At 60.1% G+C, this 13,284-nt stretch overlaps 1 protein-coding gene across 1 annotated transcript in view; it reads right to left on the bottom strand.

Moving 5' to 3' along the window:
* Positions 1–5,295: 5,295 nt before the first annotated feature.
* The window catches only part of RHOG (ras homolog family member G), a 35,203-nt gene continuing 27,214 nt past the window's right edge, over positions 5,296–13,284 (bottom strand). The window contains exon 2 of the mRNA XM_075014182.1: positions 5,296–9,021. Within this exon, the coding sequence (XP_074870283.1) occupies positions 8,411–8,986 (576 nt within the window). The 5' untranslated portion in view covers positions 8,987–9,021 and the 3' untranslated portion in view covers positions 5,296–8,410. The remainder of the gene's footprint in view (positions 9,022–13,284) is intronic.

The raw sequence follows: 13,284 nt of genomic DNA, 5'->3' as shown, positions 1-13,284 counted from the left end.
GATGTATTTCCAAAGACTTTTGAGATAGTGGCCTTTACTGTCTGCTGCAGCCGCAGCAGGAGATTGTGACGGGGGCATGTAATTTGAGTGCTTTAGCCATCTTTACGCTCCCCCTACTCTGTCTGTCGTTCTTTCTTCATAAACCGTTCGACTTTAGCTTCCAAAGGGCCGGCCCAGCCTGCTCTTCCGAGTAAGATGGAGGCATCGATCGACCTGGGAATGCGGCTGGTCCTTTGGGACTGGAAGAACCTGTGTGGATTTGGTGCGGTTGGTTTTCACAACCCCTTTTCTGCCTGAGGAGGACACTGGTTGTGGCACAAGGGACGCTGGCGTGCACGAGAGAATGGCTTGTGTGATTTCCTGCCGGCCACTGTGGCATCAGAAGTGCTCTGCGTGGCTGGTTTGGTGCCCTAAGTGAAGGACTCCCAGTCTGGGCGGCAAGTGGCCCTGTTCTGAGCAGTTTGATTCGGCCCTCTCAGCTGTGCCCAGAAAAATCACCAACATTACACGCTCCCAGCCTGCGCCCCCTTGCACCGCTCCACAGGGCCTCGCCTGGGCAGGCCGGTGTCAGTGTTCGCGGTGGCGAGGGCTTGCTCTCCAGACAGCCAGTGGGATGCCCTCTGCCACGCTGCTCCCCTCCTCCAGCCCTGGCGGGTTTGCTAGTGAAATGAAGAGGCGGAGGGGGAACAATGAGGTTCTGTTGCCGGCCCCGGCAGGGCAGCTCCTCCGGCTCTCGGCCTGTCCCTCCATCAGGAAGTCAGGCCCCTGGGCCCCGGCAAACAAAGGGCTTATTTGCATCGCTGTGGAGGTGGGAGGAAAAGGCACTGCCAAGAAGCCATGATAAGAGGAGCAGCTGGCTCCAGCCCATGCCAGGCTGCACGCCATCACCTGCTCCCGCCCACAGGCCTCCCGCCCCGCCTGAGGGACACCGAGGGAAGGAGGGAGGTGCCCCTGGCTCTGGCCAGCCACAGACCCAGAGCTGGGGGGACCCTCTCCAACGCCGTGAGCTTCAGGGGAAGGTGCAGCCCTGGCTGCTTGGGCTGGCCAACAGGCAGCCATTCCCTCCCGGCCTGGCCTCAGCCCTGCAGCCACACGCTGGCTCGGGGGCCTGGTCAGAGTTCTCCTGGCTCAGGGCCTAGGCGGACCCTCCGGCCCCACCTTGGGAGCTGGGTGGTGCAGCAGCGAGCGCCCCGGGAGTGCCTCTGCCCTTTGCACCGGTCGCCGCGTGCGCCAGGGACCGCGCTGTCCCGCCTGCCCTGTGCCCTGGCTCGGGCGCCAGCCCTGAGCACAAGAGGCGATGCTGAGGTTTACCAGGGCCGACTGGCCATGCTCAGTGTGGCCTGCTACAGGCAGTGGCTAGTGGGGTGCAGCTGTGGGGGGGCCTGAGTGGGGCCTGGCCCACCTGCTTAGCATCCCCTCTCCCTCAGTCGGGGCCAGGGCCCCCCCAAAGCCACAGGCTGCAGCTCCTGACCCTGGCTGGGGGTCTGTTGGCCTGGCCGCAGGGCTCTCCTGCCAGCACCGCATGGGGGCGGGGGGGGTCTCCAGACCCAGTGCTGATGTAACCCTCACACCCAGGCCTGTGGTTCCCGGGCCCACACAGTGGCACCGAGACCACGTACTCAGAGAAGGAGGTTCCTTTGCAGCCTTCACTGAGCGCCAGACAGCTTTTAGGTCTGGGGCGAGGGGGTTCTGTGGGGCACGCAGATTGGCGGGGCAGGGGGGTGAACTTTGTGGAGCAGGTAGATGGGGTGCCGTGTTCGATGGGGCAGGCAGATGTGGGGTGGGGTGTTCTGTGGGGCAGGCAGATGGGGGAGTGGGTGTTCTGTGATGCAGGATGGGGTGCTCTGTGGGGCAGGCAGAGGGGGGTTCTGTGGGGCAGGCAGATGCAGGGGAGGGTGCTCTGTGGGGCAGGCAGATGGGGGGGTTCTGTGGGGCAGGCAGATGCAGGGCCAGGTGCTCTGTGGGGCAGGCAGCTGGGGGAGTTGGTGTTCTGTGATGCAGGATGGGGTGCTCTGTGGGGCAGGCAGATGGGGGGGTTCTGTGGGGCAGGCAGATGGGGGGGTGCTCTTTGGGGCAGGCAGATGGGGGGTTCCGTGGGGCAGGCAGATGCAGCATATCTGTACTGGCTCAGCAAGCCCCAAATTCCCAGGCCAAGGGGTTACCGCAGAGCCCCAGGCCTGCTCTCCAGCACCCCCATCTGGCCAGCAGGCAGGGCCGGCAGGAATGGGCACTCCAGCCCCCAGGGTGTCCTCGGGGAGTCCGGTCACCGCAGCCCCTGAGGCGGCTGGGCAGGGAGAGAAACCGAGCCGCCGTTGCCCTGCAGCTCACCTGCGAATGGGACCCAGGTGTCCTGGGCCCTCACCCCCCATCGAGCACGAGCCCATGGGGCACCTCGCGGTCGGTTCAGGTAGCAGCCGCTGTGCCCTGCCTGGTCTGGCTTTCCCCTCCCTGCGGGGCCGGGCCAGCCAGTGTGTGCCCAGGCCTTGCCCACGGGACAGCCAACGCTCAGCACGGCCCCAGGGTTCGCCCAGCTCTGCAGGGGACCACGGCCTGGAAGCAGGAGGAGCCATGCTGGGCACTCACCCTTAGGAGCCAGGGACAGCCCAGGATGGCTCCTCCTAGACAACCGGGTCACCGGCACCATCCTGTGGGGGTGGGGGGGGAACCACCCAATCTCCCAGGCACGGGGCCCTGCCCCTCCCCTGCTGTGCCCCTCCACCCTGGCCCCTCTCCCCAACTAGCCCGTCCTACGGCCAGGACAGCTGTGCTGATCACGGTATGTGCCCTACTCACATTAGAACGCTGTCACTGCGTCGCTGCCTTGCGACCGCCTCTGGGGAGGGACAGGGCTGTTTTGAATAGGTGGCAGCAAGGACATTAGTGTGCTCAGTTACGGCTCTAATGCCCCCCATGCTGCTCACTAGCACAGCCCACACAACCCCCAGAGCCCCAGGGACACAGGCCCGGGCTCAGTGCAGCTCCTTGCAGGAGGCGGTCGAGGACTGCATAAAACAGCCACTCAAAGGCTGCCTCCGGGCCAGGGTCGCACGGGGGCCTCACACCAATGGGAGCTGTGGTTTTGGGTGCTCGGCTCCAGCAGTAGGGAGGCCTCCACACACACACACACACACACACACACACACACACCCACCCACACACACACCCACACACACACACAGGGTGCACTGGTGTGCGAGGGTCTTGAGCCGCAGCTTTCCCTCAGTGCAGGGGTGTGTGTGTGTGTGTGTGTGTGTGCGCGCGTGTGTGCGCACGCGCGCGGAAGCCTCCTTATGGCCGGCAGGTGCAGGGGAGCCCACCAAAACTGAGGTCACGTCGGCAAAATCTGAGCCTTGGTCTCTCTGCCTCCATTCCCGTCAGGTAAAAGGAGGCTGGGGAATCGGCCCGCAGGGGTGTTGTGAGCACCCAGCAGGGCCTGGAAGAGCCATGGCCTGGCCAGTCGTATGCAAAGGGGGAAACCGAGGCACGCCCATTCACCCAAGGTCAGTGACAGAGCCAGGCAGCTTCCCAAGTCTGGCCATGGGGGGATTCGGGGACGCAGCCTGTCCTGAGGCCTGGGCCGAGCCGCTGCTCAGAGCTGCCCGGGGCAGGCCTCTGCTCTGCCTGGTCAGCGAGACCCCTGGGCTCAGCACTGCCTCTGGGAGGGGCCGGGGGCGGGGAGGCTCCTTCTCCGTCCCCCCACTCGCTGCAGCTCAGGAGGGTTTCCTTGGCCCCCGCCCCTCCCGTCATGGGCCCTGCCGTGGGAACTGAGCGCTGGGGCCTCCGCGGCCAGCCAGCGGCTCCCTTCGGGAGGCTCTGGGCAGGGCGCCAGGGCTCTGAGGGGGCGCGCCCGACCTCCCCCACCCCCGTGTGGGTGGCTGGAGCACGATGTGCCCTGCCTGGGCTTTAGCTGTGCCGGTGCAGGTCAGCTCAGTGGGGTTCACCCCCACAGCCTCAGCTGTCCCCAGGGGAACCCTCCCCCTCCCCCGGCCAGGGCCGTCTCCACCCCCACCCCCCGGCCTTTACCATGCTTTGGGGGAGGGGAATCCCTCCCCCCACACCATCAGCCGTCCCTAGATGGCCCTCCCGTCCCTCAGCCATTCCTGGGGGGCCCTCTCCTCCCCAGCTTCTGCCATTCCTGAGGGAGGGGCCCTCTCCCCCCAGGCCTTGGGTCTCCAGGGGCCATCTCCTTCCCAGCCTCGGCCATCCCCAGGGGGCCCGCTCCCCTGCCCAGCAGCTCCAGCATCCCAGCGGGGCGGGGTGGGGGGGAGGCGCTGCGGCTGAGCCAGGCATTCCGAACGGCGCTGGGCTGGATTAAATTATTGTGTGTGAAACTAGCCAGCCAAAGCTGCTCTGGCCTGTCGGGGGTTGGGGGGGGCAGAGAGCAGCTCCAGGGAGGGTGGGGAACTGTGCCCCCCTCCCCCCCCGCAGCACTTTTGGACAGGAATTAACCCTCTGGTGCCCCATGCCAGCAGAGGAGCTACTGACAGGGCCACGCAGAGGCTAAGGGACTCGGCCAAGGTCAGTCTGCCAGGCAGTAGCAGCCTTGATTGTAATCCCACTCTCCAGCGGCTCCCGGGGGCTCGGCTGGAACTGGCCTGGGGAGAAGTGAGTTGTGGATTGGCTTGGGCCGCAGGCAGCAGAGCCTCAGATAAAGAGCCTCACAGGTCTGTTTGCCTCCAGCATCCCCTGGGAACTTTGCACTTTCTTTGACAGGAGCTCGGCACCCCACAGGACGAGGGAGCCTGGCCCATTCCAAGTGCCAGAGGTAAGGAGGGAGCAAGGCACTGAGCCCTGTGCAAAGAACTGAGACCCCAAAACCCAGAAGCTGTCAGCATAAAGACTGTATCCAGGAGAGACTCGAGGGCCGGGCTGCAGGAAACCTGCATGGTCAGGGGCCAGAGAAGGTGGCTGGGCCTTGCATGCTCAGCACACGTGGCCGTCAGAACAGAGGGGCAGCCCATCCCGGAGCTGGGAGGTCTCCACTGAGAGCATCCTGGCCCCAGCTGGTCAGATCTAGGGACCCGGACATTCCAGCCCATCTCCCTGCTGCAGTCGCGCCTGGGGAGAGGCCACTCCTGGGACAATTCATGGGACTTCAAGGTCAGAGGGACCATCGTGATCATCTAAAGGGGGACTCGGATACCCCAGGATGGGTACAATAGGAGACCATGGGCAGAGATCAAAAGATACTGGACAGTCCACTGTGTGTCAGCCAGGCCAGGTCCACCCCTTCCCCAGCTGTTCAGGTGGGCCCCACCCGGCGGGTTTGAAAGCAGAGCCTGGGAGACACAGGGCGCCTTGACATATTCTATTTATTAAAGCAACACCGCAAGGAGCTCCCTGCAGCCAAAGCCTCTTGTTAAAGTCCGCAGGCCAGGGGAATTCGCTTACAACCCAGGCTCCGGTTGCACAAAAGTATTGAAAACAGAGACAGAAGGAAGAGATGGCACTGGATTGCAGGAGCTGGCGGGAAACCCAGAGAAGCCTCTGGGACTGGACAGGCGAGAAGCTGCTACTGGCTGCACTGCGTACACCCTCTGTTTGGTGGCCCGTTCCTTCCCCATGCCCCTCACGCTGGGCCGCCGGCTACCCGAGCTCGGAACGTCGACCTGCCTTGCACATGGGTGTGTTAGCCAGCTAAGGCAGCCGCCACAGAGGTGAGGTCCTCATTGTCTGGCTTAGTTTCCTGGGAACCGTCCGCTACTCTATAGGCTGTGCAGCGCATGCAGCCTTTGGCGGGTGACAAGGGACCTGCTCAAGCATCTTTGGCCATGTCGCCCCCTAGAGGCTACAGCTTACAGAGTGCCACCGCTCCTCCTGGATTCTCCATGAACTCGGGGGGCCCTTTCTCGAGGGCTGGTTGGTGTTCTAACCCCAGCTCAGTCCTCTTACCAGCTAGCGGAGATTTCGCTTGGAAAGCCACTGGGCTGTACGCTGACCCCCACAAATTTCTTATCCTGCTTTCCTGAGAAGTTCCCACCCACAGATTTCCTGGGCAGCCTCTCACCCTTCATGGTAGACATTTACCAAGATGGTTTCAGAGCCAACACTGATTTCTGGAAGTCCCCACCCAGGGATTTGAACCCGGGGCCCAGCCTCTGCAAACTGGAGAGAAAGAAGAACAGCAGCGGGAATATCAGCAACTTCCCTGGCCTCCCCCCCTACAGCTGTCCTCCAGAATCTCTTGAGGGCTGCGTTAGCTGGATGGGGCTAATTATTTGCTATTTGGCTCTGTGGAAGCAGGCAGAATTTTAATGGAGACCCACTGCCACCACCAATTGAATTCTCCGCCGCAGAACCTGCTCTGACCACCCTTCCCACCAGGCCCTGCAGCTTATCGGGATAGGGGATGGGACTCTATTGCTTGATCCTGAGTGCGAGAGGGTGCAGCCTGCTGGCAGGGATGGGGCAGAAAATGTGTATTGTTAGTGCTTTCCTGCCGCGGTAGGGCTCTGCCATGGGGCTCAGCGTCGTTATGTGACCTCACTAACCGAAGAGCCCAGGTCCTCCTTGCCAGGACCTCCCAGGACACACAGCTGCAGTGTAGTTTCTTGCTTCTTAAGTCACCCATCAGGCCGTACTGCCTGCTCCACTGGCCCCAGCAGAGCACCCCAGGTCAGCTGTGAGCATCGCATAGGCACAGCAGATGCAGCAGGAGGGATGAGGGGCGACTGACCCTGGTGCATAGAGTGACCTGCGGAGTTCCTTCTGGGCTGCCCCACACATTCCACGAGCCGCTCCTTCTTCCCACATCATGTTGCAGTCTCCCTCTTGCGACCTGCCGTTGAATATCTCAGTTGGAGGAAGCTGAACCATCTGAGGTTCTGCTCCTTTTAGAGGCCTCTGCTGACAATTCTTTACATCTGCTGGACCAACGAGCCAGGTGTGAAGCTTGAACTGGAACTTGGAGCAATGAAAAGCACCCAGCACTATAAGCACTTCAAGAGGTCATCCAGTCCAGTCCCCCGCACGCAAGGCAGGACGCGGCACGGGGGTTCGGGCTGCACAATGTGGCCATTTCACTTCAGACAAGTTGCCCTGTGCTGGGGCAGGATTCAGAGGGCAGCTGGAGGAAACAGGAGAAGAAGGAGGAGAGAAACTTCCCTGATGGCCTTCACCAGGCATGTGGTGTTCACAGCACTACCCACCTCAGATCATGACGAGGTGACTAGGCTGCAGCTCGCTACGCAGGAGGCCGATAGAGAAGGTGGAGCTCTTTGGGCAGGTCTGGTCCCTGGGACGAAGGCACGAGGTCTCATGAAAAGCAATGGCTGGTTGCAGGAGCAACCACCCCATGGGCTCAATGGGAGTAGCAAAGCCCCCCTGTGCTCAGCAAGGGCTGGTGCTCTTTGTGAAGAAGTGACGCAGGCGGGGAGGGGCAGGCCGCCTCGTTCGAGCTGTGGAAGAGGATGTGTGGTTGTAGCCTCTGGCTCTGTGAGCGTGTCTCTGGAAATGGGCCATTCTCAGATGAAAACAACCAACGTCTTAGGGAAAAAGCCAGCACAGAAGCATAGGCTCCCCCGTGTAAGTACAAATGCCTTCTCTTTGTAAACAGGTGGCACTTGCTGAAAGCAGGGGTAGCCATGCCATGCATCCCGCTGGACTCTCTCTGCGAGGGCTGCATGGGGCTCGGAGGAGAAGGAACGCTGAGGAAGCCAGCAGAAGACAATCAGAAAAAGTTTCCCTCTCCCAGCACATCCAAAGTCAACGCCCTGGAGACACTGGCAGGTCTGTAGCGTGGCAAAGCAACCCCCCGGCACTTGCTTCTTTGGCAGCTTAGCTTCAACCTGTAATTCAGCAGTCGCTTCCGTTCTGCTGGTCCGTCAACCAGCCAGAGCAACCGCAGAGCGCCTATCAGCGCTCAGCAAGGTCTCTGGTTTCCTCCCATCCCTGTGACACATGGCGCTGGAGGAGCGAAGGCTGAGCAGCTGGCGTCAGAGGTTGCAGATGCTGTCTGGGCACTCGCTTCTCAGGAGAGGGCTTGCCAAGATGTGGAAGCCAATTAGCGCCAAGTGAGCGACTCATCAAAGGGGAGGGGAAACCATCTCGTGACAGATCAGGGTTACCCCTCCCCCCCGGATATGTGATCCAAGACAATCTACATATTAGTGCAAACAGTGGTTTATTATTACTGCAAACAGCCTTGGTCTGGGGCGCTCGGGTCGACAGCTGTCCAACTGCACCTTGACTGGACGGAGGCAAGGCTTGGGGAGCAGGGGTGGAGCACGCTGGATACTATGGAGGCGGGATGTCCCCTGCCGTGGCGGGGAGAGAGGAGGGCTGTATGTACTAGCTTCCCTGGGAGCGGAGGGTGGGACAAGGGCAGGACCATCTGTGGGTCCCCAGGCACCCTCCCCAGCCCCAAGGAGTCACCCAACCCAGCTGCACACTTTGCTATCCAGAGTCCCCTTCACAAAAGGACGCAGGGCTTTTTAGGTTTCACCGGGGTGGGGTTGAGGACGGCTCGCACAGCCTCCGTGAAGACCTCCTTGATGCCCTCCTGGTTGAGCGCTGAGCACTCCATGTACTTGACGGCGTGGATCTGCTTGGAGAGGGTGACTCCCTGCTGGGTGGTGACGGGCAACTGGTTCTGCTCCTTTAGCTTCTTGATGGCCTCGGGGTTGTTTCTCAGATCCTTCTTGGTGCCCACCAGCAGGATGGGCACGTTGGGGCAGTGGTGGCAGACCTCTGGGTACCACTTGTGTTTCACATTCTCGTAGGAGGGCGGGCTGGCTATGGAGAAGCAGATGATGAAGACGTTCGTCTGGGGGTAGGAAAGCGTCCGGAGCCGGTCGTACTCCTCCTGGCCTGCTGTGTCCCACAGGTTTAAGTTAATAGTCCTGCCGTCCACCGTGTTCTGGGCGCTGTAGTTGTCGAAGACCGTGGGGATGTACTCCTTGGGGAAGGCGTTGGTCGTGTAGCAGATCAAGAGGCAGGTCTTCCCCACTGCCCCGTCACCCACCACCACGCACTTGATGCTCTGCATCCCGGCTCACGTTCCCTGGGCTCCGTGTCAGCAACCTGGCGGGGGAGGAGACAGAGTCAGTGGGAGAATGCTCGGGGCCAGAAGCACTGGAGAGGGGCCCTGGCCTGCGTGACGCCCAGCAGGGGGTGGGGATTGGGGTGCGTGGCCATGAGGCCACCTTCCAGCCTGGAGACAAGTAGGAGCAGCAACCATGGGACCAGCCTCCTGCTCCCACCCAGGGTCCTCTGCTGAGACCGAGACTCCCAGAAATGTAGGGCTGGGAGGGCACCTTGTTGGGCTGCAGCAGGACCAAGTCGGGGGTGACGGAAACTCCCAAAAATGCTGGGGGCCACCAGAGTCTGAAGTGTGGCCCTGCCCCCTCCACAGTGTCCCTCGCCTCCATGCCCCCCGTCTTCCTTAGCCTCTCTTCCCACATTGCCTTGTCTCCCCCCACCCACCTCTTCCCCCCTGCCCTCTACCCGCCCCTTCTCCCCAAGCTCCTCCCTTCACACTGCCCCTTCTCCCCCAAAGCCCACCTGCAGTTGTTCTCCTCCACCCGCTCCCTCCTGTCTCGCACCCGTATGGCTGGTAACAGATGGGAAGGCCTGGCACAATCCTCCCTCTTTTAAAAAACAATGGGACCTACCCCCACCCCATTCCAGTGCCTCTGGCCCAAATAAACCCCGGCAGGTGTTTGTCCACGCCCTAACCAACCTCCACGGACAGGTGTACCGCAGCCTCCCTTGGGAACCAGCCCCAAAGCATCCGCCCCGAGAGTCAGAAAGATTGTCCTGATAGCGAACCCAAAGCTGCCTCGCCACATGCTGAGCCCATGACCATCTTCTCCTGCCTTCGGTGGGCAAGGACAACCACGGATCCCCGGCCACTTTCTAACAGCCCTGTGCAGATGTGAAGGCTGCTCTCAGGTCTCCTCTCAGTCTTCTTGCCACAAGACTTTTAAAAACTTTTTAAAAGTTTTTAAAACTTGCCCAGAGGTCAGGTTTTCTCAAGCTTGTATCTGTCCTGTTTGCAACAGGAATCTCCAGTGCCCTTGTGGGCACTAGATTATGGGGCCTCCAGGGAAAATCTAGGTGTTGCAGAAAGTCTCCTTGGTGTTTGGGTCAGTACCAAGCCACCATCTCTGCTTGGGGGCGTATTGAAGGTTACAGTACTCTGATGCCCTGGTGAAGGGCACACAGACATGTGCTAGGGCTTAGATGAGATACCCAGCTGAAGTCACTGATTTGTGTTGCAGTTGTGCCTTCTTTTGCCTGTCGTGTGAGGTGCTGTACAGAGAGATGGCCTATTCCCCCAGAGAGCTTATAGCTGAAGTATCAGACAGGTGGCAATTCTGCCCTGTTGAGGCCTCAGCTGGAGTGCTGTGTCCAGGTCTGGGTGCCACGTTTCAGCAAAGACGTGGACAGGCTAGAGAAGGTCCAAAGAAGAGCAACAGAAATGAGTAAAAGTCTAGAGAGCTCAAGTTATGAGGGAAGACTGAAGATACTGGGTTTGCTTCATCTGGAAACAGGAGACTGAGAGGCCACATGACAATAGCTCTGAAAGGGAGTTACAAGGAGAAAAATGATTCTCCTTAACCTCTGATGTCAGGATGAGCAACAATGGGCTTAAACTGCAGCAAGGGAGGTTTAGGCTGGACATTAGGAAAAACTCCCTAACTGCCAGGGTGGCTGACCGCTGGAATTGCCTCGGGAGGTCGTGGGATCTCCATCACTGGAGACTGTTAAGAGCGGGTTAGATGAACACGTCTGTGATGGTCGAGGTGGTGCTGGGCCCTGCCGCAAAGGCAGGGGACTGAACTCGATGACCTCTCCAGATTCCTTCCAATTCTATGGTTCTATGACAACCGGTGAGTAGAAGGTAACAATGAGACAACGCCTGATGTTCTGTATGTTCATGGCCAGGGAATGGGATCCCCACCCCAGCCCTCGCAGTAGCTGTATTAGGTTTGGTTATCTGGCCAGATTCTGACGCCTGTGATTACATTTGGCCACCCTTACATCCTCTGTGGTGTTTCGTTTAAATACAGGATCTGCTTCCCTTCCTGCCTGGAGCATTGGGCAGCCACCCAGGAGAGATGTGGGTGCTGTCCAGCAGGGCGCCCCCCACCAGAAGCATGCATGTCCATCGGTGGTGCACGCCTACATTTGCCTTGGTGCACATAAGAAAATTTATTCTGCTCATGGATGGAAGAAATTAGCGGGAACACTGATCATCCCCCTGTGGCAGGGACAGACACACAGAGCCAGCAAGTAACACAATCCCCAGTTTATCACAGCAATCTGTAACCCACAACCCCTCTTTTTGTCCAGTGACCTCAGAGGTGTGAACCAGTCACTTCACCTTGTCTGTGCTAACTACTCAGGGCAGGGAGTTCCTTTCCCAGCCCTGTCTGAGGTGCTGCGTGCAGCTGGAAACCTCTCACTGGTGTAACCGCTTAACACTGTCTCAAAACACTTTCCCCTGCCCACAGATCACCGAGAACTTCACAAGAAGCCGCCATGGTCTCATTCCCCTGGCCGGAGGGGGTCAGAATTCCAAGAGGCGTGAGAGGGAGCTCTGGGAACAGAGCCCACCACGCCCGGCCCTGCCCCTAGACATACGGTAACACCTCTTGGCACACTCAGAACCTGGTAAAATCAATCACACACAGATCCTGGCCGCGGACGAGAATCGCACACGGCCTTCGCTCACCACTGGAAATAATAGCGAGAAGACAGATTCCCATTCACCTGGCAGCGGCAGGGCGGCCAGGAAGGGTAGCGAGCCCACAAAGGAGGCCGAGAGGCAGCTGGTCCAGCATGCACTCATCTCCTTGCTGGAAGGTGTACTGGCCTGTGCTCGATTGTTCGAGCTACCGAGGGTGTGGCCTGCTCACGGCTCTGATGGAATATGGCCAAGGAAAGCCCAGCACCATGGGCAGCATACCCTCAATTTTTTTCCCATCCATGGGTAGAATAAATTTTGTTCCATGCACCGAGGCATGTATGGATGTGCACCACCACGAGAAAACACAGGCTCCCGGCTGTGGGCGCTCGGCTAATCAGCTGGGCGGCTCCTGAATCCCTCCTGGGAAGCCGCCCAAGTGCTCGGCTTACAGGGAATGCTGGCTGCGGCGGGTGTCAGGGAGCACGTTCGCCTCTCGTCAGCACTAAGCAGTACCCCAGTAGGCTGCCCCCTTTCAGAGCTGTCTGGCCAAGCGTCCTGATAGCAGAGGGCCCCATACACAAGGGCAGGGTGCTGAGCGCCCATGTCCTGACTAGCTTCACAGCTAACTGTACTCTGCCCACCCCAAATACCCACTCCTGCTGCCTGTGGGCATCTGACTCTGCTCTGCCTTTGTCCCGAACTGCTCTCCAGTTGCCCTGTGCGCTGCTGCTGCGTTCCACCCCAGAGGCAGCTGCAGCTTGGTAAGGGGAGGAAAGCCTCCCTTGGCACTTGTTTGGCACTTTGGTAGACAGGAGTTGAGCTGTGGCTCCTCCGCTGAGATGCCACCTGCTCCCAACACACACACCACACACACCGTCACACCCCGCCCCATTTTGCTCACAGATGTTGAGCTGCAACTGCTGTGAAAAACACCCACTGAAAACCTGGGCTGCAGGGCCAGGCTGGGAGGGACTGGGTCAGTCTGGCAGGGTAGGGGAGGCCTGATGCAACTGGGCTGCCCATCGGGGGGCGTGAGAGCTGATTACCATGCAGGGGGCTAGGGAGGGGACACACCTGTGTGGCGGGGTCGAAGAGACCAGCCTGTGCAAAGGAGGGGCGGGACAGCTACAGAGCATTATAACTCCCTGCCTTGTAACACATCCATCCCCTTCCCAAAAGCAGCCCGGCTGTTGGCTGAAGTGCTTGTCCATCAAAGCCATGGGGGGTTCACCTCCCCCCACCCTCCTTCGCACGCTCCAGCACCCACCCAGGACAACACCCGCGTGCTCCTTACCGCCACAGCGAGCGCCAGCCCGCTACCAGCCACAGCGCAGCACAAGCCTGCTCGGACGCGAAGGAGAATGGCGGCGCAGACTCCAGGCCCCACATGTTTAGGGAAGGGAAGTTTCGTGGGAGACTGCCCGTGGCAGGGTGGGGCATGAGAGACAATTGCTGAGCAGGGGGCTCGGGAGGGGACAGAGCTGTGTGGCAGGGTTAGGGTTAGGGTGCGGGTGCCAACACAAGCCAATGAGTAGCAAGGAGGAGTGGGCACCCTGCTAAAATCCTTCCCACTGCCCCTTCCGCTACGAGTAAGGGGGGTACAACAGAGGTCTATAAAATCATGGCTGGTGTGGAGAAAATGGATAAGGAAT

Source organism: Carettochelys insculpta, chromosome 1, assembly GCF_033958435.1.
Source record: "Carettochelys insculpta isolate YL-2023 chromosome 1, ASM3395843v1, whole genome shotgun sequence".
Classification (NCBI taxonomy): Eukaryota; Metazoa; Chordata; order Testudines; family Carettochelyidae; genus Carettochelys; species Carettochelys insculpta.
Note: the sequence above shows the minus strand (reverse complement) of the source record. Positions and strands in the feature narration are given on the sequence as shown.